At 39.1% G+C, this 23,743-nt stretch overlaps 1 protein-coding gene across 1 annotated transcript in view; it reads left to right on the top strand.

Moving 5' to 3' along the window:
• Positions 1–23,743, top strand: part of LOC145978177 (protein argonaute-2-like) — an 87,454-nt gene that overhangs the window by 39,257 nt on the left and 24,454 nt on the right. The window contains exons 11-15 of the mRNA XM_083110617.1: positions 6,068–6,180; positions 8,722–8,921; positions 14,380–14,542; positions 17,869–17,953; positions 20,383–20,583. Of these exons, the coding sequence (XP_082966743.1) occupies positions 6,068–6,180; positions 8,722–8,921; positions 14,380–14,542; positions 17,869–17,953; positions 20,383–20,583 (762 nt within the window). The remainder of the gene's footprint in view (positions 1–6,067; positions 6,181–8,721; positions 8,922–14,379; positions 14,543–17,868; positions 17,954–20,382; positions 20,584–23,743) is intronic.

Below are 23,743 nucleotides of genomic sequence, written 5' to 3'. Positions count from 1 at the left end.
AGAAAAGGAAAGTTACACTTTGTAAACAACATTGTAGGAAATAATATGAACAAGGGTGAAACAAGAAATGGGTGGGGGTGCCGTTTATCAAAGGAATCTCTGAGAAACCAACAGATTATGGAGGAACTGTTTCAAGACAGCACATAAACCTGACATAAAAATATGAAATGTCACTTCCAGTACAAAAAAAGTATTTCATGCACTCCCTATTACATAGTATCAAATATACATAAATAGTAACTATACAGTATCAAATGTGTATGCAATAGATGTAAGTTGATCAATTCAAATGTCCAGTGAAGGACAGAGTTAAGGATAATTGAACATAATTTAAAAACAAAACAAACAAAAATATAAGCATTAGGTTTCTCTAGACACGTCATTGAATCATTACACGTGTTCTCTCTAGACAATACCAATTTCTCATTTGGGACGAAGGGAAAACTGGAAAAGGACATTTAGGAAGGTACCAGAGTTAAAGCTTGTAATAGTTTAAATGGCTATTAGCGTGGAAGTTGAATATGTTCTTGAGTAACCACCATATGCCACATACACAAACAAGAAAACAGAAGGAGAGTCCCATCAACACTGAGAATCATCCATTATGTGATGATAACTAGACAGTAGCCATATACTCCTGCTCATCCTCCTGCCCACCCCTGTATTTACCTCCATTTTTATCCTTATGGTTATTCCATACAAACTGCATCCCAATATCATAGAGGAGAAATTAATATCAATACAGAGGTATTAGATTCTGATTGTAATTGAAACAGTTATGTGCCATATTTACATGTGCACATTTTTCTTTAAAACACTATGCTGCATGTGTACACAGAATAATTACAGCATCTACATAAACCTATATTTATTTGTGTAAAAAATTAAATGCCTGTGTACCATGATTTTTCACTTTTTGTCGGAATATTTCACATCACAAAGTGAAGTGGTAGATTTCTGATCAAGATCGAGTAAGCACCTACCATCACATGGAAGCTGTGGCATTTCTATTTCTTGCACGAGAAACATTTTGTGCCATCAAGCAAAGTGGTGCTGTTCAGGCAGAGATTGAATGTGCATCTACCATCCCCTGGCAACCGTAGTTTCTCAAACAACAGTTTCAGACTTATGAAAGTGTCACCAACAGATCAGTTTCATATGCAGGATTGCTACAGATCTGGAAAACAAGGAATTTTGCAGATCTGGAATTTATGTGCAGTTTGGAGTCTGCAAAGAGAAAAAGTTACAAATTGAACAAATGGTTCATTTCCACTTATGGATTTGATTCTTGTGATTCCCCTCCCAAAAAAGATTCAGTTCAGAAACTTGTCCCTCTCGTCCTTATGATTCTCAATCTGGTGCAAAATTATGGTCTCTTTTGAATTTCGGTCCTTCATAGACTCGTAAATTATATGTTTAATTTTCACTTTTGTGTAGTAGGTTTCAGAAAGAATATCAAAGTAAAAGTTGTAGTCCAAGTTGATAATATGATCATAATTATTGGAAAGTTTGGTGAAGAAGATGTTGTCTATTATTTTACAGATTTTGGTCTTGGCATTTTCGTTTTGGTTTAGCAAGAAAAGAAATTTTGTTAGCAAGATTATAACATTAGTAGAATTTTACTTTATTCTTCAAATTTTCATGGTATTGTGCATTTAGAATGAAATTTGCTTTAAAAAAAGTGAAAGTGAATATTTGTAATTATTAACAGACCTGTATATTTAATTGAAAAACAATATTCAAAAGCAAAAAAAAAAAAAAAAACGATGTGCCAGTCTCATATGCTTTCCACACCAAGGTTGCATTTTCGAGTTGTAGCATCTGTTGCTATTTTCCTGCGTGTAGTGCAAAACTTGCAATTTGAAGGTAGCGCTGAAGTGTAACTTGTCCTCTTTCCCATGTTGATCTCATGCTCTTCTACTACAGAATAAACGAGATGGTTACAAATATCAAAGGTTTGGGATGCTAAACACAGTTGGGAAGGGGGATTAGTGTGTCTGGGTGACTCATTGTACATGCACAATGTTATTCCATCTTGGTCCACATAGCAACAGTTTTACAACAAATAATAACCCGTGGTGTAACAGCCCTTCAAGGGTCAAGGCCTGCCTCACTCCAACATTTCTCAGCAGAGGTGGGTGATCAATCAGCTATGGAGTGGTGTGTGGTCAGCAGGACAACCCCCGCATCATTGTTTGTAGATTTTCTGTAACGAGGTTACACTAATCATCATGTTCCACATTGAAATCTCGGGAGAAATGTTGTTACACTTCTCCCAGGAGATTTGAACCAGCTTGCATCCCATAGCATGACCCCAAAGTCTGACGCCTTAGACTGCATGGTCACAGTGCGGGACATTTTACAAGAAACAGGTTAAAGAAAATAATTTCTTAGTTAACTCTGCTACTCTATATACCAGATATATTTCTCTTTCTGCTTTTCATATCAAAACCAGGGTACACATTGCACACAGACATATACAGTGGAACCTCGATTTTACATTTTTCAGGAGACCAAGCTGGAAAATGTAAAATGGGGGAAAATGTAGAATCGAGGAAAAATTCTTAACATTTTGCTGTTTTGGGACCACTAGGATTGAATGTATAATGTGGGAAAATGTAAAATTCAGGAATATAAAATCGGGTGTTCCACTGTATTATACATTACGTGTAATTTTCTGATCCCAAGGATCTTTTGTATGCGAGCTATACAAAAATCATGTTGACAAAGTTACATTTTTAAGTGAAAAAGAAATCAAATGGTGAGTAATGTTCCGTTGTGTTGGAACATTAATCACCATTGGATGTGTAGTGCAAAAAACTGACATAGTCATTGTATACATGCATGATGCCAAGAATGTAATAATACTATCATCGTCATCAATTCGTTACAAATTAATGGTTGATGGATCTGATAAGTTGCTACTTCGCAAATCAAATATCAAGTTGCTAGTCATGGTGTCTTATGTTATTTTCTTCAAGTTTTAACCCTAGAAAGCTGACGCATCGTCTGGCAGAATACGCATATGGGGCCATTTTCTTGTTTCACCCCCTTCCGCTAAAACCTTCCGCTCCCCATCCAGTCTACCTTCATTTGGATCGGAAAGACTGATGCTGAACAACAACAAGGAAGAAAAATTTGTTCAGCCTGACCCTCAAGCAAGAGGAGGAAGTCCATATTCTTCTGCTGCCGTTGCTCCAAAGCCATTTGTGGTGTCAAAGTTGAAGAAGTTTTCTTGGGATATAGCCAAGTGATTCCCGGATAGGCTTCCGAGAGTAAACGTCATTCTCATCTTCAGGGATAGAAATGCAGAGAATCGTTACGGTATGGTTATATGTATTTGGTGTGCGAGGGGTATGGTGTAGGTGGCGGGCCAATCAGGTTACGATGTCTGCGCTCCCAGTCGACTATCACTAGCCATGCTGAGTCCAGTTCTAGTCCCGTGTCCCTGTTGTTATGAAATGTTAAAACGAGTCCTCAGATTTGAAGATCTATGCACCAAGAAAGCCAAGCCAACTCTGGTTTTCTTACAGAGCTGCAGAGGCAAGAAAATTATACCCATCTTTGCCAAACTGAAATATCCGATCAGAAATGCAACAACAGACAGGATACTAAGATGCACCAGCATCACATTGTTAAGATAAAGAATACATTTCACAAGATGCGAACTTGCATCGACAAACAGAAGCCTACTGCATAGTCACCTGGAAATCTCTGCTTCTGTGTCTCCGATGGACTGGGAATGGATAGACACCACCACAGAAGTCCACATGGAACTACAAGTCAGCAAGACCACGGACAAGCAGAGCAGCAAGTACATCCGACAGTCAACCGACAAGCAAAACCGGCAGAACACCATCCACCGCACTGTTGTCAATTGATGGACAAACAATGCAACGAAGCCACGATCTCCATCCTGCCGAAGGGGTTGAACTTCGCCCCGGCTCCTAAGACCATTCCTATCACAGACATATTCAGCAGCATCCAGCAAACCACAAAAGACCTACCAGCCACAGCCACCCAGGACATCTGTTGAGAAGTATATGTGGTCCTTAAAAGGACCGCTCCATCAAAGCCGAACATCACAGCAGCAGAGAAAGCCACGCTCAAGCAACTGAGAGAAGACCAGGACATCATCATTCTATCAGCAGACAAAGGAAACGCAGCTGTTACACCTGAATCCACTCTGAGACCCCACAGCTGCAATAGAGAGGAAAACCAGAGCTCTACTGAAGAAATCCACTCTGCCGAAAGAAACCCAGGATCGGTTAACATCCAATAGAACAGTACCTTCATGACTGTATTATAGCTTTCCCAAGATACACAAAGCTGCTGTCCCATTAAGACCTATCGTCAGCGCCATTGGATGTCCTACCTACAGACTGGCCAAATTCCTAACAGCACTACTCCAACCTCTGATGGGCAAGTGCCAACACCATGTCAAGAACTCATCGGACTTAATCAAGACCCTGCAAGACATCAGAAGTTCTCTCGGTGACCTTCTAGTTAGCTTCGACGTAGTTTTGCTCTTCAGTATTCCTTGAAACTGTTGGAGCAACACCTCGCACCAGCCTTTTCAAACACACCCTGCCTTCAACCTACTTCAGCAACAAGGACAGGTACTACGAACAGACCGACGGAGTGGCAATGGATCCATACTCCCAATTTCTTCATGGAGAAATTCAAACATGAGGCACTCAGTTCAGCACCACAGAAACCTACTAAATTTTACAGATACCTAAACGACATCTTTGTCATCTGTCCGCATAACGAAGCAGCGCTACAGATGTTCCTGGATCATATGAACAACCAGCACCTGAACATCGAATTCACTATGGAGACAGAATAATGGCAGCCTTCTGGTCCTGGACATCCTGATCACACACAAACTGGATGGGATCTTAGGACACAGCGTATACAGGAAGCCCACTCACACTGACCTATACCTTAACGCCAAGAGTTTTCACCATCCAGTGCAGTGGTCAACCATACTCTCTATGTTGTTTCACCAGGCCATCTCCATCAGCAATACAGAGCACCTTCAAAATGAAATAAAACACCTACCTGCACACAGCTTTCAGACAAAATGCATACACTGAAGGCATCATCAACAAGACACTAGAGCGAGTAATGCACAACAAGAACAACGAACAAACAAGTGTGGAACCCCCAGACAACCAAGAGTAGAAGAAGATAGCCCTCGTCCCATACACTGGAAAGCTCTCCACAGTCATCAGCTGCATTCTTTTAAAGCACAACATTAAGATGATCCACAAACCACCACAGAAAGTCAGAAGCCGGCTTCAAAACCCTAAAGACAACCTAGGACGGAAGACACCTGGGCTTTGCAGTATCATCTGTACCTGCGGTAAAGCCTACACTGGACAAATGGGGAGGACAACCAAACAACACTGCAAAGAACATGCCAGCTACATCAAGAATTCTCATCCAGAAAAATCGGGGTTGACAAAACATTCCATCCAAGAGGGCTATAGAATCGACTTCACAACCACGACCAACAGGGACACGGGACTAGAACTGGACCTAGCCTGGCTAGCGATAGTTGACTGGGAGCACGGAAGTCGTAGAGAAGGCACCTGATTGGCCCACCACCTACATCATACCCCTCCCACACCAAATACATATAACCATACCGTAACAATTCGCTGCACTTCTATCCCTGAAGATGAGAGTAACGTTAGTTCTCGAATGCTCGGAAGCCTATCCAGAAATCACCTTGCTGATATCCCAGGAAAACTTCATCATCATTTGTCGCCAGGAAAGCTTCAAGAATTACCTGTCAAAGTGTTGTTTTGAGTGCACACAAGACTTACAAGAATGTATTTTGTATTTCTGCCATGCAATTTGGAAGTAAATACTAACCTTCGTAGTAAATTAAATAGTTTTGCAAAATTTAGGCTGCATTTTAATTCTGAAGAAATCTGTAGTCCAGCAGACGAATGGTTAGCTTTAACGTTTGGCACGGGACATGTTAGCTTTCTAGGTTTAAGAGCATGGAATGTTGATTTTCAGTTTCCATAAAATTTATTTCTTTCTCTTTCAAAAGATGGTGGTTCCAAGGAATGGAGAATGGAATCCAGTGAAATTTCGCGAAGCAGCTGAGAAGTGTTATTACTCTATTGTCTGTCTGGACGGGTATCTCAAGGAGAATTTCATAAGGTACCATTTGTAGTTAGTTTTTACTCATTTAAGCTGCACTATACTTTCTTTTGTTTAGCCAGCCTTGCGTAGTTAGCATGGAAATATGTTCTACAAAGTCAAGATTCATATTTCTGAAACCTAGGTATGGCATCTACTTCATCATTCATCGTTACTGTCACAATAGCTTCAAAAATGGAGATGCAAAATGAAATAAGCAAATATACAAACATGCTATTATTTTGCCATGCTCTTTCTTCACTTTAGGGTTACTCAGTGCAACCTCAGTTTTACGTTTTTCAGGGGACCAAGGGGAAAAACATAAATCATGAAGTAAAATCTGGAATAATTTTGTAACACCTTGCTCTGTTCCAACCATTAAGATTGAATTTATCATGAGGGAAAATTTTAAATCTGAGAACACAAAATTGAGGTTCTAATGTATTTTCATCTTTTTAAATCACACTCATTATCTGTCTTTTTTTTCCTTGTATGTACGTATTACTTGCATTGTAGAATTATTTTTCTCTTGCAGTTTACGGTTCTTAGAACTATAACATTATTCAAGCTAGAAATAATGTTTGATGAAGAAGTGCGTGTTCAACAAAAATTGTGTTTATTGTGTTTATGTGCTTCTAAGAAACTTAAACTGCAAGAGAAATAATCATCTATCATTTTACTTTATATCTCATACCTTTTGGTTAAGGTGACCAACGTTTGGCCATGAATTTAAGGGAGATTTCCAACTTTGAGCCATGAATTTAATGGAGATTTCCAACTTTGAGCCATGAATTTAAGGGAGATTTCCAATTTTGAGCCATGAATTTAAGGGAGATTTCTAACTTTGAGCCATGAATTTAAGGGAGATTTCTAACCATGAATTTAAGGGAGATTTCCAACTTTGAGCCATGAATTTAGACGCGACAAATTTTACACATTTTTAACGGCACAGCATCACTCCAGCAAATGTTTATGGAATGGATAATATTAAACAAAATAATTAATTTACATTTTATACAATATAAATATCAAAATAGAGAATAAGAATTTACAAATTTGCATGTTTCTTAGTCGTAACCCATTGTATTTGTTCACTGCTGCTGCAGAACTAAGCATTAATCAACTACTGCTAGATATGATGTCACTTCCACTCAGCAAAGATTAAAGGTGCAAGATATGGTAGTCAATCTGAAGTTTTGCATGGTTCGCTGAACTCAGAATGAGTTCAAATTTTGCAATCTTGGTTGCTGATGTAATATAAAGGAGAAATAGAATGTCAATACGGGATCCAGGAGGATCCAACAAATTTGCTCTGATACTGGGGATCCCGGAAAATAAGGGCTGAGTTGCTCACCATGGTTTTGTTACAATGTCTTGCTTCCTGGCATAATTTAAGATATAAACAGAATACTGTGAATGGCTGTTATACTGCAGGAGGGCTTATAAAGAGCGCTTCGTGGACTAACATCATTAACAGCAGAAGTCGCTCGCACACTGTTGCCCAGTGAGAGAGAGAGAGAGAGAGAGAGAGAGAGAGAGAGAGAGAGAGAGAGAGAGAGAGAGGAGAAGAGAAAGAGAGACACCTCTCTCTCTCTCCCTGCCTCCCCCTCCCCCCTCCCCTTTTGCCAATACTCTCTTGTCGTCTGCTCCTCAGCCGAACAAACAGGCCAAGGTAGCAAGAGGCAGAGGTCATTCACCTTTCCAGAAGGGTGCAGCAAGCTAGCTATGGCAACTGGGCTTGCTCATTCGTGGACCTGATTGGTTCTTGCACACACACCCCCATATTGTCGTCTGCTGCAAGTCCGCGAAGCGATCTTTTTAAGGCCTCGTGGAGTATAATAAATTTTATACCCGTAGTGTTTATTAGGAAATTATGATATTGTGTAATAAGAAAGTGCACATTGCACCATGAAGACACATAGGGGGAGTGAAGGTATTGTCCTACACATTCTCGTGTTGGCCATTTTTGAAGGTGATGTAATCAGCACAGTGCTCTGGTTGCCGTTTTCCACTAGGTACTCCCTTATGTGAGGCTGGGTGAACCACAGGGGTGAGGCTGGAAAAATTTGTGCCTTAGATCACCCATCTTGAGAATCAAACTTGGGTCTCTCGCATGGCAGTCAGGTGACTAACTAGACCGCCGCAGCTGATACTCCAAATATAATTAATGATTAATGTGAATTTGAAATACCTTATGGCATCAAAAACTTGACATTTCGTGAAAATAACCAGAAAGTTGTTAATAGTAGAATGGCGATACGGTGGTATGGGATGGCACCTCTAAGTTCTGAGATAAAGAAGGTAAGTTGGGGCAGATGGAAGATGAAAAATTACTTTTTGCAACTATTTTTGTTGCTCTGACACATATCTTATTTGCTTGATACATGCTGTATGACTGACAAATTGCTTTTATACCAGAAGTTACTGAACTCAAATGCATGCGAGCTATATTTTTTCTGATAAAGTGAATAAGTTATATATAAATTGTGCCCTCTCCCCTCCCCTCATGAGCATGTGTTTAGTCACTGAAGTTCGTTACTAATGTCATGCATAAATTTCTAGGACGTTTGAAGATAAGCTGCACACAGTTGGTAATAAAATGGGAAATGAATTTGAGTGTGTGCAGAAACCTTTGTGGATGAAGTTTGATTCATATAATGTATGGAAGGCCATGAAAGAGCTAAGGGAATGCTTCAGTAAACTCAAAGAAAAAGGATGCACCATGGTTTTTGTCATCATCCCTCCATATGAAGGGGTTCGGGGTGAGTAATGCAGTAGAGAATAGTTATAATGGTCATTGGTACAGCACAAGAATTCATTAGCTGCTCATAGTGATATTTCGATTTAACAATTTCAAGAACTTGTAATAAAGGATTACACAATAATTGCACAAACAAACAATTGAATATCATGTTTTTTCTTGTATGTAAGTATTGCTTGCATTCTATAGTTCAAATCACAAACCCTGAGACCTTCTGTAAACAAAACCACGTGCCTGCAGAAAGCATTGCAAACTCATAGAAGTAAAAGAATCCACACGAAAATCCAGCGTTGTTACAGGATTCATTACGTAAGGTAAAACAATGGCAAATTTGTAGTATGGGATAAACTGCCGCAAATGACATCTCACTTTAAACCCAATGCTCTTTCTTTTTGTATTTATTGCTTCACCTTTATGGTTAACTCTTTGCACCAGTAATCATTTCCCATAAATTTGGCTTCTTTCTTTGAATATATTTTACTTGCATTTTTTAGACAAAATGATATAGCATAGTAATGTATATTTCTAAGGTTTGATATAGATAGGAGTGTATTTGAAATTTATTTGTACATTTTATGTAAATTGTATCTTATGTAAATAAAATATATAATGGGCATAAACAGCCATATGCATTGCTGTAAGTCCAGTAAATATATTGATGATGATCAAAACAAGACAAAAAGTTCGTAAATTTATTGCGGTTGGAAACTTTGACAAGCATCCTAATAACGATTTTTGTTCCGCCAAATATAGTGCACTTCGTAAAATAACTTGGTGATATGGCAAGGCAAGATAAGTGTGAACATTTTGTAGTAATATAACTTCCAATGAGCTTAGAGATTTGTGTACATAATGATATTTTATAACATTGGTTATTTTCTAAAAATAATCATGTGAACAGCAAGGAAGTAGTGCAACTTAGTAATATTGCCTGACTTAGCCTTAGAAAAATAACATGTCCAGTTCTATGCATGAGGGAAGGTCTCCATGTTCTCCGAGCTTGTTTTCAAAATACTAGCAAGGACAGCCTTTGAAAAGGGGCGAGAAACAGATTCTACTCAATATTTATGTAACGTTCTGTCAGTGGTATCCTGAGACACCAGTAAATGAAGTGGTTAAGTTGGTATCCCAGTGCAGTGGTGTGTCAGTGTCTGCAGTTTTAAGGGTTATGAGAGAGAGAATGACCGGGAGAGTAACAATGTATGCGGCTGCATATTCGTCTGATGTTTTGAGAACGGGTTCTCACATTCAGAGGCTCTTATATGAAATGAATAGGTGCGGCGAACTATGAGTGTAACAGCAGATGATTGCGGTCATGGATCAGCTGACACGGAGTGATACATCGAATCGGTAAGACCGTTTGTTTACAGAAGGTCTCAGGGATGGTGATTTAGACCTTAGAATTATTTCTCTTGTAGTCTATGGTTATTATAAGCAAAAAAACACAGTTTTTGGTTGTGACGTTTCAGAAGAACTCACACTCCCTTCATCAGAGATTTATTTTTAGTTTGACTAAAGATACAGTTATAACAATGGTCATAAAATAAATGTCTGAAGGGAGCGTGTGTTCTCCTGAAACGTCAAGAGAAATAATTGAATATCAGTATAATCTTATACAGTGAAATCGAGGAAAAATTTGTAACTTTTAGCTATGTATAGACCATCAAATTGAATGTGTAATGTACGAAAATATAAAATCCGAGAATGTATAATTAGGATTCCATGTACAACATATTGGTCTGTTGTTATTGCCAGTTATTCGAATGATCCCATAAGTTTAAAACCTCTATTTGTTTTCTTATAAAGGATAAAACTATAGTATCACAGTGGTCTGCAGGTGGGGTCAAATAATTTAGTTGGTGATAAAAAGCGCAATTGGAATATACGAGGCCAATTCAGAAAAAAATGTCGTTTGGTTATCAATGACAGACGCTCATAGATACAGAACTTTTATTATGCACATTAGAAAAGTACAACATTACATTACTTTTCGACATAATCACCATTCAATTTGAGGCACTTGTCATAACGTTTTACAAGGTTTGAAATTCCTTCTGCAAAAAATCTCCCGCCTGGGAACGAAGCCACCCTCTAACAGCATCGTGATGCACATTGTCATTGTCGAAGCAGTGCAATGCAAGCCACTGTTTCATGTGCCTGAAGATGTGGTAGTCGCTCGGTGCAAAATCTGGGCTATAGGGTGGATGATCAAAAACATCCCAACGGAACTGCTCCAAAAGTTCTTGAGTGCGTCGTGGTCTCATTGGAAGTCACAATTCTGTTAAGAAATTGTTTTCCGTCCTTGGCATAACGTGAGAGAAAGTCCAAAGCAAAACCCATTCGGTGTTTTTTGTGCTTCTCAGAAAGGAGTTTTGAAACCCAACGAGCACAGAACTTGTGGTGTCCCAACTTTTCGGTCACCATCTCATACAAAACAGTCCGAGAAATTTGGGGAAAGTGAACGGAAAGTTCAGATATCGTGAACCGACAGACTTCACGGACAGTTTAGTCAATTTCCTGTACGAGTTCATTGTTGACTACAGATGGGCGCCCACTTCTTGCTGCATTGTGCACGTCAGTTCGCCATCTTTAAACATGCGATACCATTCACGTACGACACCTTCACTAATCACGTTTGGTCCGTAAACATTACACAGTTTGCAATGAATCGCAGCTGCCGAAAGTTTTTTGCACAGAGAAATCTTATTACTGCACGCACTTCACTTTTGGCAGGATTTTCTATTGGAGCGTTCATTTTCAATTGTTATAACGGACGAATCAACTACAACACAACCTTGTCCTTCCACTGCTCACTGTCTACTGAACTACTGCGCACAGTGCCACAGGACTGGCGTCGCTATCCCCGGCTATTTCTCGCACATGCGCAAATGGAGGTTCTTTTTCCGAATTACCCTCGTATATACATAAACAAGGGGGACATACATACATGAATTGAATGAGGAAAAGAGCCAGAAGTGTGGATAAAGACAAATATGTAATACAGGAGATAGTTTTAATATTTCATGCCCTAGCCGCATGTTCCAGCAGAAGCACAGAATAATGAAGGTGGTTTCATTACAGCAGTGTAGCCAGAAATAAGTTTTAGAATAGGTAGGTGGAACTGTGCAGTAAAAATTGGCAAAAGTATTTTCTCGTCAACTCATGTTGTCTATCACTTCTTTCTGGCTACAGTGCTGTTCTTATGCCATCTTCATTATTCTGTCCTTCTGGTGGTAAGTGTGTACTGTCTCCTACCTTACATATATGTATCGTAGATGAAAGGACTATAAATGTCATTGCCTTGTAACCAAAAGATCCAGAGTTTGATACCCGGGGAATGCACATGGAGGTTTGGATCCCACTTTAAACTGTAGATACAGTCCCGATTAGCCTATCTGTGCATAAAGTGAATTAAAAGCAAAAATACATACTCATTATATACGTATATGAATATGTAATCACCAGTCCTGTATTCTTCCCAAATATCCTTTATATTTAAATATTCTCTACAATTATGCAGGAAGAGGGAACTGTGAAACTGAGACAATGTGTGTCTAATCCCTTCTCTTGCCTTGTTGATCAAACTGTAAACAAATACTGGATAGCTTCATCATTGATACGAAAGTTGTCTTTTGTAGTTTTTGTTAGAAGACAAGGTTACTTATTTACTTCATTTTCCAACCCAAATAATGAAACCATATCAAACGTATGTCTCTCTCTCTGCCTACCCCCCCCCCCCCTTAAATGTAGACATTGACTTTTGTCAATCTAAATTTGTCTACAATCTCCTAAATGTAGGAGACTGACTTTTAAAAGAAAATTGTAAGTAGTTTTGATTAAACATTGTCAGTAAAAATATGTAACATGTGTTATGTTTGTGCAGTTTTTCTTTGTATGTTGTAGGAAGTAAAATAGTTCGTTCGTTAATTGCATTACAACATGAGTCCTTTGTGAACACTACCTTATACTCTCACTTATGCTGAACAAGACAAGGTATGATTCACAACTGTATTGTGCTCAGTTTCCAAGATTAAGTAGAAAGTAACATTTTTTTTGCTAAAAGTGAAGCATGTTTGCCTGCCCATATCTTTCTTTCTTTCCTTTCTCTCTCTCTCTTTCTCTCTCTCTCTTTCTCTCTCTCTCTCTCTCTCTCTCTCTCTCTCTCTCTCACTCTCACTCTCACTCTCACTCTCAGGAAAAGAGAGAGAGATAGAAAGAAATGTGAAATAAAGAGAAGGAATTTTTTTATTTCCTTCTTTCTTTTCCTTTCCTATGAAAGAGAGAGAAGGCAATCATTTTTATTCAAAAATTACCTTTGTCTCATAAAATGAAAGGAAGAGTGTTTGGTAGGGATGTACCGAAGCCGATTACAGATGTATGAAAATCGGCAGAAATTGACATATCGGCATCGGTATCGGTATTGGAAATTCAAAAGTGAGTATTCAAACCTGAAGCAAGTGCGGAGGAAATACTTGGGCATACCTACTGCATCAGTATTCAGTGATTGAGTGTTCAGTGTTGCTGAACAGATTTACGATAAGAGAAGAAGTAGGTTACTTCCTGAAGTTCTTCCAAAACTTGTGTTTCTGAAGTTGAATCTGGCAGCAGTAAATTTCCAACATTAAGGAATTCATTTTGCATTTCAAAGAGCTGCTTGTGTACTAATGTTAAATCTCTTGAGAATCCATGTTCTTCTTAAAGGTTCACATAACCACCCTTTGTAGATGCAAATGTAAATTCGCATCTCTTGAGAATATATAAAGTAAAGTGAAGTAAAGTAAAGTGTTCCCCTGTGCTTAGCATCACGCCGCCATGAAGGCGTATAGGGGGTGTGGGGGTAATGCCCCACACTTTCTTGATCCGGTCGTGGGTGATGTGATTACCCCCCAGGTTTCCCCAGGTACCCATGTTATTTGACGCTGGGTGGGCGCCGGGGCTGCTTCCATCGTTAGAAAAGTTCCCGGATTTGAACCGGCCGGGGATCGAACCCGGGACCTTGAACATGGTAGTCAGACGCGTTACCGACTGAGCCACCGCGGCCACTTGAGAATATATATGTATACAGTATACATATGATATGCAATACAAATGTACATAGCAAATTTATTTTTGTCATGCTGAAAATCACATATCATTTCTGTGTAATAACCTTATGTATCGGAATCGGTTAAATATCGCCATCGGTATCGGTTCCAAAAATGATCGGTGAGTATATAGGCATCGGTGAATTTTCAGCTTTGTTAAATCCCTAGTGTTTGGTTCTCACTGTAAGAGTAAAGAATGGAACATCCATATGTATTCTTTTTTCATTGAATTAATTTAAAAGGAAGCATTTTTTTTATCTATTATACAAACAAAATATGATTAAACAGTCAGTACATCAAGCATTTATATTTTACAGTGGTGGAAAGAATTTTTATTTTTTTTTATTTATTAATTTTTTTTCTTTTTTTTTACAGAAGCTGTTAAATTAGTCTCAGAAATTCAAGTTGGTCTTCTAACACAGTGCCTCAAAGCTCAGACTGTTCAGTATAAGTGCAACACACAAGTTATGCTAAATGTCATACAGAAAGTCAATGCAAAACTGGGAGGAATTAATCACACATTAGGACACTCTTTCAGGTGAGTAAGAGAGAGAGAGTGAGTGTATGTTAGTGTATGAGTGTAAGTAAAGGAACTTTAATTGTTTTTCAATGTCCAGTTATTCTTTCTGTTAACTATCTGCCAGCCACTCTTAACCAGCACCGGTTTTAGCAATGAGAAAGTAACTGGGAGTTAGTACTCGAAAATAGTATGTTGGTAATGCTGAAGTGCGAAAAATAGGGAATCGATTTGCACGCCATCTATTAGTATAGATTCAAACTGCGTGGATTGGCACACAGCCTGGCGATCAAATATAGAACTACAAGCGTGCCGCACTCGAAAGCACGTTCTTACATACGAGAAACTATTGGAACAATGGCCGCATATACATTCTGCGTGCTTAAGAAATAAATTAACGAAAACAAGCACTACAGATTTGGCTTTCTTCTAATAAAAGTCAATTCCAACGGGGGGGGAGGGGGGGGAGAATGCTGTTATGATGCGCAATCGCAGATACTTTTTTTGTAGAAGAAGCGTGAAGAACTCAAAAGTCGAAACATTAATAATATCTGTCTGCTGATATAAACATTATTAATATGTAGATATTGTACATTTGACTGCATGCTTTGCACCTCTCTATGCATGTTTGTTGAGCGAGAAAAGACATGTCAGTAAGCATGATTTGTAGGTCGTTCTAAAAATATAAAGGTACGAGTAATAATAATTTTAAAATTTACTGTAATATTTTTCCAAGAAGATTGTTTAACAATAAAGCATGAATTGAAGGCAACACACGTAATAAATAATTGACAAAAATATATATATATATATATCTGCGACCAGGGTTCGAACTCATATTACAAAACACAACACGCTCCGCAAGGTGGTGCTGCTAACCACTGCAGCAAATTACCGTTTGGAGATTCAACCACCTGGTAGAACGGATATCCTTGTCACAATGGACAAATTCTCCAACGCAACCTCACCAAGCGAATTCTAGCAAGTACGCTGCTTAATTTCCATATTTGCATGGACATTGGTAAGCTCTGCCAAACAAAAGAAGTCTTCTTCTGTACAAATTTAACATTTTTATGAATCATATCTTGTTTAATCTGACATTGAAGTTGCGAGTGTAGAACTTCGATAGCTGCATGTGGCAGCCATGTTGTTTCGCAACTTCCAGTTAGGCTGGTAACTGCAAGAAGAAGTACCAGTAAAGATAATCGCCACCGGAGTTCCAGTTACGAACTAACAGTACATTGAAAAACTGAAATTTTCACAAACTTTCAGTTACGTGCTAACATGAACCTTAACTGAACATTGAAAAACCGGCCCTTAGTTGTACTTCCTTTCATATCCAGTTAAATCATTAGTTTATACATATATAAAATGGTGACTTTTTTTATGGATAGCACATTAAACAAAACACATTTGTTTTGAAGAGTAATTCCTGGGCAACCTCAGGTGGGAATATTTTTATCAGTCAGGGGCATATATTCAGGGCTATGTAGGCTACCTGTGAAGCCCAGACTCAGTAACCAAAATACAGAAAAAATGTCTTATCAGAAATGTGCTCAAAATTGTTCATTTCAATAAGATGAACTTAATTTTTTAGGAGTTGGAAACATTACATGGCTGGGGACACTCCACGGGGTGACGGGCAAACATGACAGAGCTATCTTAAGGATCACCCGATCAATGTTGCAAACCAATTTTTCCCCAGCATGTAATTTCCCCAGGAAATTTTAGAGCCAAACTGTTTCAGGAGGGAGAACAGGGTTGCACATGGCGGGAAAATTCCCTCTGAACTACCTCAACAGTCTGAGTCAATCTTGCAAACCAATTTTTTCAGCATGTAATTTTCTCAGGAATGGGGAATTTTGAAGCCAAATTATCGCAGGCAAGGGGAAAGTGTGGCATATGGCAGGGACAAGAACATCATTGAATGCTTTCACATGAGTTGAAAAAGAGGTTGTTGACCTTCAAACAACTGGAGTTTTAGAGTAGGGAAGAGAAAATTGTTGGCTGACAGGGAATTGTTTATGAGTGCATCTAAAAATTACTGAAATGACAATGACCAGTTCTAGTCTAGAATCTAGATGGCGTCCCGTGGTCTTTAAGGATTCCTTGGTGCGTGGAATTTATTTAGAGGCATCGTTGTGATGAATACAGTAGTGAGTGGATTGAATTTTTGTGAATGATATGTGCTGTGTTGTGAAGTGAACTGAAATAAGGAGCATAATTAATAAGCTGTCTATTCAGCTTAATTTTGATGATAAGCTACAAATCGTTGTGGATTTTTCTTTTATGTCCACTTTATGCACAGATAAGCTAATGGGGATCGGAACTACAGTTAAAGTGGTATCCAAACCACCATGTATCGAACCTGGGACCCCTTAGTTTCAAGGCAGTGACGTTACCACTGCGTCAACAAGGAGACCCCGAACTTCAAATCGGAAAAATAGGTAGGTAGAAGTTTTATATTTATATAGGCCTACATAAATATTTCACAAAATGAGCATTTTATTTATGAGGTATGTGTTTTTAATCACAATGTCACATCACTTCAACCACCCACCCCAAATGAGCTAAAGAAGAAAAAAACACCTCCACCAGCAAATTTTTGTCCATTCGAACACTATGATATGGTGCGATTGCCCAGGTTTTTAACCCAGTATACGCCACTGTTATCAGTGTTGTATAAGTGGCTCTCAATCTCACGGAGCCTGGTGCTCTTTCACATTGAACTTTGTTTGACTGAGTGGCAGGCTTGTACTTTTGGTTTGAGTCACTGCATATTGCAACAAATAGTTCACGATGACCACCAATGCACTTTCACACCAGCAAACAGACTCCAACTGAGCAGCAGTCACCAGGGTTCGTACTTCCGCACCTGCCCTATTTCCATTACCTGGCACCAGGCAACTATACCCTCTTCCATGGGATGAAATATCCCCTTCATGGTCACTATTCCTAGACCGTGAAGCCTTATATAATGCTATTAGAAAGTGGGTCACACACAACCCCAAACAATGGTTTCATGAGGAAATATGGAAATTGCCAGAGATGGCAACACTACGTCAGCCTCCAGAATTAATATGTGTAAGTATAAACTAGGACCCACCACCTTCAAGGATAACACAATGCAGTTTAGACAATCATTGTATACAGCCGTCGTACATTTAATGTTCATGATTGCAGTAGAGCAAAGAGCTATGAAATGTCCCCCAAATTTACATTATCGCACATTTAAAGTTGTTTTTTCACCTTTCTTCCCTGAAAAATGTGTAATCGAGGTTTCACAGTACTCGGTAATGATGTAACATAAGCAACTGAACACTAAAATGTTTTCATTTTCTTTCCAGACCATGTCTAGATGAGCCTACCATGCTTATTGGAGCAGATGTGACCCACCCAGCTCCACGTTCTGGAAAGCCATCAGTTGCTGCAGTAAGTTTCCTTGTAACTGAGAAATGTTTAGTTGATTTGGTTAGCAATTTTCACTGTGGAGATGTACAGGGTGTTTCACTCGCTCTTGGCCCCCTATTTTCGCTTATAAGAATCAAACTATTGGTCATACTGTAATGAAATTTGCTACGGACATATTTTGGTGTATGAGAAGCATGGTGACGTCATTGGAGATGGTGCCACAGTCTGTATTGCTGCTTTAAACTTCGAAATTATTCTAAATGCTTCTAAATTGTGCTAGGATTTATTATTAATTATTTATTTTTTAGGATAATTTAATTCATCATCTACTTTTCTAGAGTTTTGAACTTGCGCTAATTATTATTAACAGTTATGTAATAGTGTAAATTTTCCCTCCCCAGTTGTTGAAAATTGTACAAAAAAGACATGGGTTAAACACAGAACTTCGAAAGGTTTGAGAAAATTGTTTACCCTCAACTTTCTACCCATTTCCTACCATAAAGTCATAAAATCTCCTGAAAAAACTAAATTGGGCAGGATGAAGAAAAAATAGAGGATAGGTTGTGGCATGATTGTAAAAAGCTTGCCACTGGATCAGCATACTCCCTTTTGTTTTAAACATGTCATTTTAAACATGTCCACTGGTGTAGTAGAAATAAGATTTGAACATTTTATTTTAATTTCTTGCAAACATATTCCTTTAAATTCGATTACCCTCTCCCAGGGAATAGAGTTTGCAGATTATGATAGATTTTACCATTATGCCAAAAACAGGGTGCTATGCCAAGAGAGATGAAATTGTGCTTGGTTTAGTATCATTTTGTTGGGGTTGGCATCGCTGATGGAGGAAACTGATGCTGGTTGCTTGGCCCTCGCCGAACTTCCCAACCTCCCCCTGCCCTCCCTTCGCTGCCCCTTCCACTCTTCACCCATCTGTCTGTAGGATGACCGCCGATGTTCCTCAGCAAATGGCAGCAAGCCTGTGACCATCATCTTTGGGTTGCTGCTGAAGCGAGCGAGGCCAGTCAACTCTTGACATTAGCTAACCTTGGCAAATTTACGTACATTGCGCTCATAATTTTATAACATGCGTTAAACTCCTAGAAGGTACAAATGAACTGTAGAAAGTTCCTCACTTCGTACACGGGGGAATCGCCCCTGCTTAGCACATAAAAATGTAACCCAACTTAAAATTCTGAGTATCTCCACACAAGTTATCAGCTTTTCTTCCAACTTGCTTCTGGAATAGACCTTACAATTTAATGGTGAATGCTTGACTATTACACATAACATCCAGGCATGATTATTCACATAGATCTAGCTTTGACTATACACCAAGAAGTATGTTACAACAGCAAAGCCAATATTTTGGGCTCAGTTATTTAGGACCGGATAGAGAAAGTATGTTCCAATCTGGGGCAAATGTCCATTTCTCAGGCAAAATCTGTTCTCAAAGATTAATACAGATGAATCACATGAATTCACACAAACTGCACCAGGGAGTTTATCCAAACATGATGTGCAAACTGGTATAAAGTGGCATTTCCATTGCAGTGTTCCATTACACTGTGTCATACTCCACGATATGTTCTTATATTCCACTGAAACCATGCATTGTATGGGGGCTATTTTTTTTTTCAACCTCCGATGGTGCCGCCAGGAGGCCCGTGAAGTGGTAGGAAGCGGGATGTCATGCAGAGTGATTGGCATCCCCCCTGCCACTACCACCACCACTGCCAAGGCCAACGCTTCAGTTGAAGCTGAGAGATGGACACATAGAGATGTCTGCTACAATCTATTCTCCTGCCAACTGTGTGCCGGAGAAGCATGCTGTCTGAGTGTCCTGGCACTCAGTGACTTCCCACCTTTTCCTGGCAACGAAGAAGTGACTGGGAGGGCGGTGCTTCCACAACAATGCGGAGCTTCGGCAGACCTGGCTCAACAGACAGGCGGCACCTTTCTTTGCAGAGGGTATTGTAAAGCTGGTGCATCGGTACGATAAATGTCTGAATCTTCTTGGTGATTACGTTGAACAGTAGATTATACATGTACGTAACTTTTGTCAATAAACCCAGTTTGCTATTCACTGTGGTTATGATCTAATGCCCTATCGGAGGTTGAAAAAAGAAATAGCGCTCGTATTGGCATCATATTATTTATTATATTCTAATGTTCATGGTATTGTAAACACAAATTAGTAAAAGTCCATTTCAATACATTATTTCAATACATTAGACTGTTATATTCCACTATATTTTACTATATTTCATGTATACATATATTGTATTTCATTGTAGTATTATATTGCAATGTTCATGATATTGATTCATAGACGAAATAAATCAACCAATCAAACTTTGGTTACTACACCAGTGCTCGGAAAGTTAATTGCATTGCATATGCACAATAAGTATAGAAAATGTTGACTGTTCATAATTTTTCATTTGTAGGTGGTAGCAAGCTGTGAGGGAACAGCCCTTTTCCAATATGGATTTGAGTGGAGACTGCAACCTCCAAGGGTGGAGATGATTCAGGACATGGAGAGTATTGTAACAAAGTTCCTGAATTTATTCATGGAGAAGAACAAAGGTCAAGCTCCATGTAAAATCATCTACTACAGGGATGGAGTTGGTGAAGGATTTTTCAGTAAAGTAAGATTTTCATAGTTGTTCTAAATAAAGTACTGACTGTGTGCTGGTCAAATGGAATTTCATGGGTAGAAAAGAAAGTATCTGTAGTATGGTTCTCATCAGTAGACATGTTTGACATGAGCCTACTTGGTATAAGTAGGGACTTTAATTGTTTGTTTTTTTTCACTTGGTGTTATTTTTCCCAAAATTTGAATTTTCATTTGAGTACACTTCTCTGCCAAATATACCCAAAATCACAGTTTTTTCAGTGTGCTTTTAAACTAAACGCATGGCCATGAAAATGGGTGGCTGGTGCGACATATGGGAAAAGCAAAGCGAGAGCGGGTCAAGAGTTGCTAGTTCTCGTGTACTGTGTGTCACCATCAACAGGGCTGCTTTGCCTAGTTCGAGCATCAGACCGATGTCTCTCTCCAGGCCACTTTTATATCATCCCTGACATTTTGAGCAAATACTGTCAGTTTGCATCACATAGATTACAAAGACCAACTGTACAACGAGATCTTTCATTCTCTTATGGCCGCGTGCACCAACACCGATTATTTCGAAGTTCAGATGAACGAGATCAATTTTAATCCACTCTAAATGAACTTGGTTTAAAGATTTGCATTGCACCAACGAAAAACGACGTTCACGAGATTCCGTTCAAATGATCCGAGATTAATTTGTAAGGCTATACCTGATTGGTTGGCTAAAACAAATGACAATCAAGAACCCCACCGAGTAGTGTGATGTGTTAAAGTATCAACGTGTAGGAGAAGAAAGTAATTCGGGCCGCAAACTTATCTGAATTTGAGAAATGTACTGATCAACCTTGTCGACGAGTACAAGGATGTAGTAGGGTGTAAAGAAATAATAATCTTAAAAAAGAACTGACGGCGCAAGACAAAAGGATAAGGAGAAAACATGGAACCTTCTTCTACGGGACTTCAATGCCTTACAAAATGCATTCGCGAGAGAACAGCATATGCTGAACCTCGCCCGCTCAATAAAGATATTTTATTATTATTATTACTGTATTGTGGTAAGTATTTGAATTTTTCATTTCTTAATTCTTATATATTTATATTGTCGTGTCGTGTAAATAGCCAGTAACATGTATTTTCGTAAATTTATACAATTGCACATGTTTTGTGTCTGGGATAGAAAGTACAGTATTTAGAAACATTTCGACTTTGCACAGAACCACAAATTATTATTATTATTTTGGCAATTTTTAGATTACTTTACACATGTCTCGAATGATCACCATTGTACAGCCAACATCTCTAGCGCTTGCAAACCCTCGATATCACTTTCCGCTCTTTATATATTCAAAAACAACTGCCTGCAGTCGAAGTGTCAGTATCGTGAACCAGGATCAGACACCAAAACGGTGGCGAATGGCCGATCAGAAGATAAACTCGTTTTGATGTTCCTAGATCGCGATCAAGTGTTGAACCGTATTCATGCAATGGAATTTATCAGTGATCCTTTCCCGATCCGAGTTTACAATTTGATCTTCGTTTGTGCACACGGCCATTAAACCTCCGAACACATGGGGTTGTGCTCCGTCGTGGCAACAGCGCAAACTTCTGTCGCCCACCTAAATTCATGGCCATGCATTTAGTATTTTAATTTGTGAGTTGCAAGGCCTATTCTACGCCCTTTCGTGACTCCTACATTGTAAACTATATTTGAGAATGTTATTCTAAAGCAACGAATACTGATGTTCCGGTTCCCAAGTGATGGTAGGTGTGCACTTGAACTCCCACCAGAACTCTGTTGCTTTGCTCGGTGATGTAAAACGTTCTGATAGAAGCTGAAAATGTGTAGGAATCGTTCAGTTATGTATGTTTTCATGTAACTGTCAAAATTATTCCATGAATAACACTGACAACATATTATATATTTGGAAAGCGTGCTCATTATACACACATAAATATGGAACATTTCATATTTTTAAAAACAAAAACCTGAATTTTAGCAGTATTTTTAAATTTTTTTTAAGAACAAATGTGTTGAAATTCACAAAAACGGAACAATTTGCATTTTATGCCAAATTCACATTATTTTGTGATTTAGAAAGCATGAAAAATGCAAGTAGAACATGTCAACACATAGATAAATACTTTTTTGCAACAATTAACATATTTCGGTATTATCGCATTTGCAAAACAAGGTCCCAGGTATTATGAATGCTCAGACCCATATTCTGACATGAACATGCCATCAGTCAGGAGAAAGTACTTTTTGTTGCCTTCCAATTCATCGATGATCATTAAAGAAACGTAACGTAGACAGGCCCGTAGCTAGAACTGACCTCCAGGGGGAGGAGGGCTTTGTAAACAAAGTCCATTTTTCAAAATTTTAATAGTATTAAATGAAGGTAAATTATGTGTGTCAGGGGTCATTAAGTTAATTTAAAATATAACATTTAGAAATGTCTTACAAATACTACAGGTTTTTTTCTATATCTTCTAAACCATCTCTTGAAGTGCTAATGACTGCCACTGACACCATCCCTTAATACACACTCCATACTATTTTTGATGATACAGATATTTATATCATCCATGTAAAAATGTACAATATTCACTTCAATCATAGTGCCTACCGTACATTCCACCCCCGGCCAAAGCAATAAACCTTGGGATCTGTTGACATTTGACACAGATGCGGAAGGAATATGGATTATGACATGACCTTGCTCGCCCTCGCCCTCCGAGAGAGGAAAGGGGTGAAGGAGAGAAAGAGCGAGAGAGCTGATAGAGAGAGAGAGAGAGAGAGAGAGAGAGAATAAAGGTCTCTCCTTTTCTGCCCCCCCACAACCCCCCTATGAGAGAGAGTGAGAGAGATATAGATGATGCCCAAGGGCGGAGTTCATTTCTCTCTCTCTCTCTCTCTCTCTCAGCAGCCCCCGTTCGTAACCCCCCTTTCTCTCTCTCTCTCTCACCCCCCTCGTCTTCTCCTCCAAAGCCTCCCCCTCTCTCGGAGAGAGAGAGAGATAGGGAAAGAGAGGAGAGAGAAAGGAAACCTACTAAAGAAGAGAGGGACCCCTGGGTCTCTCTTTTCTCTCTCGCCCCCCCCCTCCCTTCCTCCCCTCCCTTCCTACTAATAGAAAGAAAGAAAGCCCCCCCGAGCTCCCGTGGCGCCCCTCTTCCCCCCACAGAGAGAGAGAGAC

This window comes from Lepisma saccharinum, chromosome 24, assembly GCF_977018435.1.
Source record: "Lepisma saccharinum chromosome 24, izLepSacc3.1, whole genome shotgun sequence".
Classification (NCBI taxonomy): domain Eukaryota; kingdom Metazoa; phylum Arthropoda; class Insecta; order Zygentoma; family Lepismatidae; genus Lepisma; species Lepisma saccharinum.
This window is presented reverse-complemented; position numbering and strand designations above follow the sequence as displayed.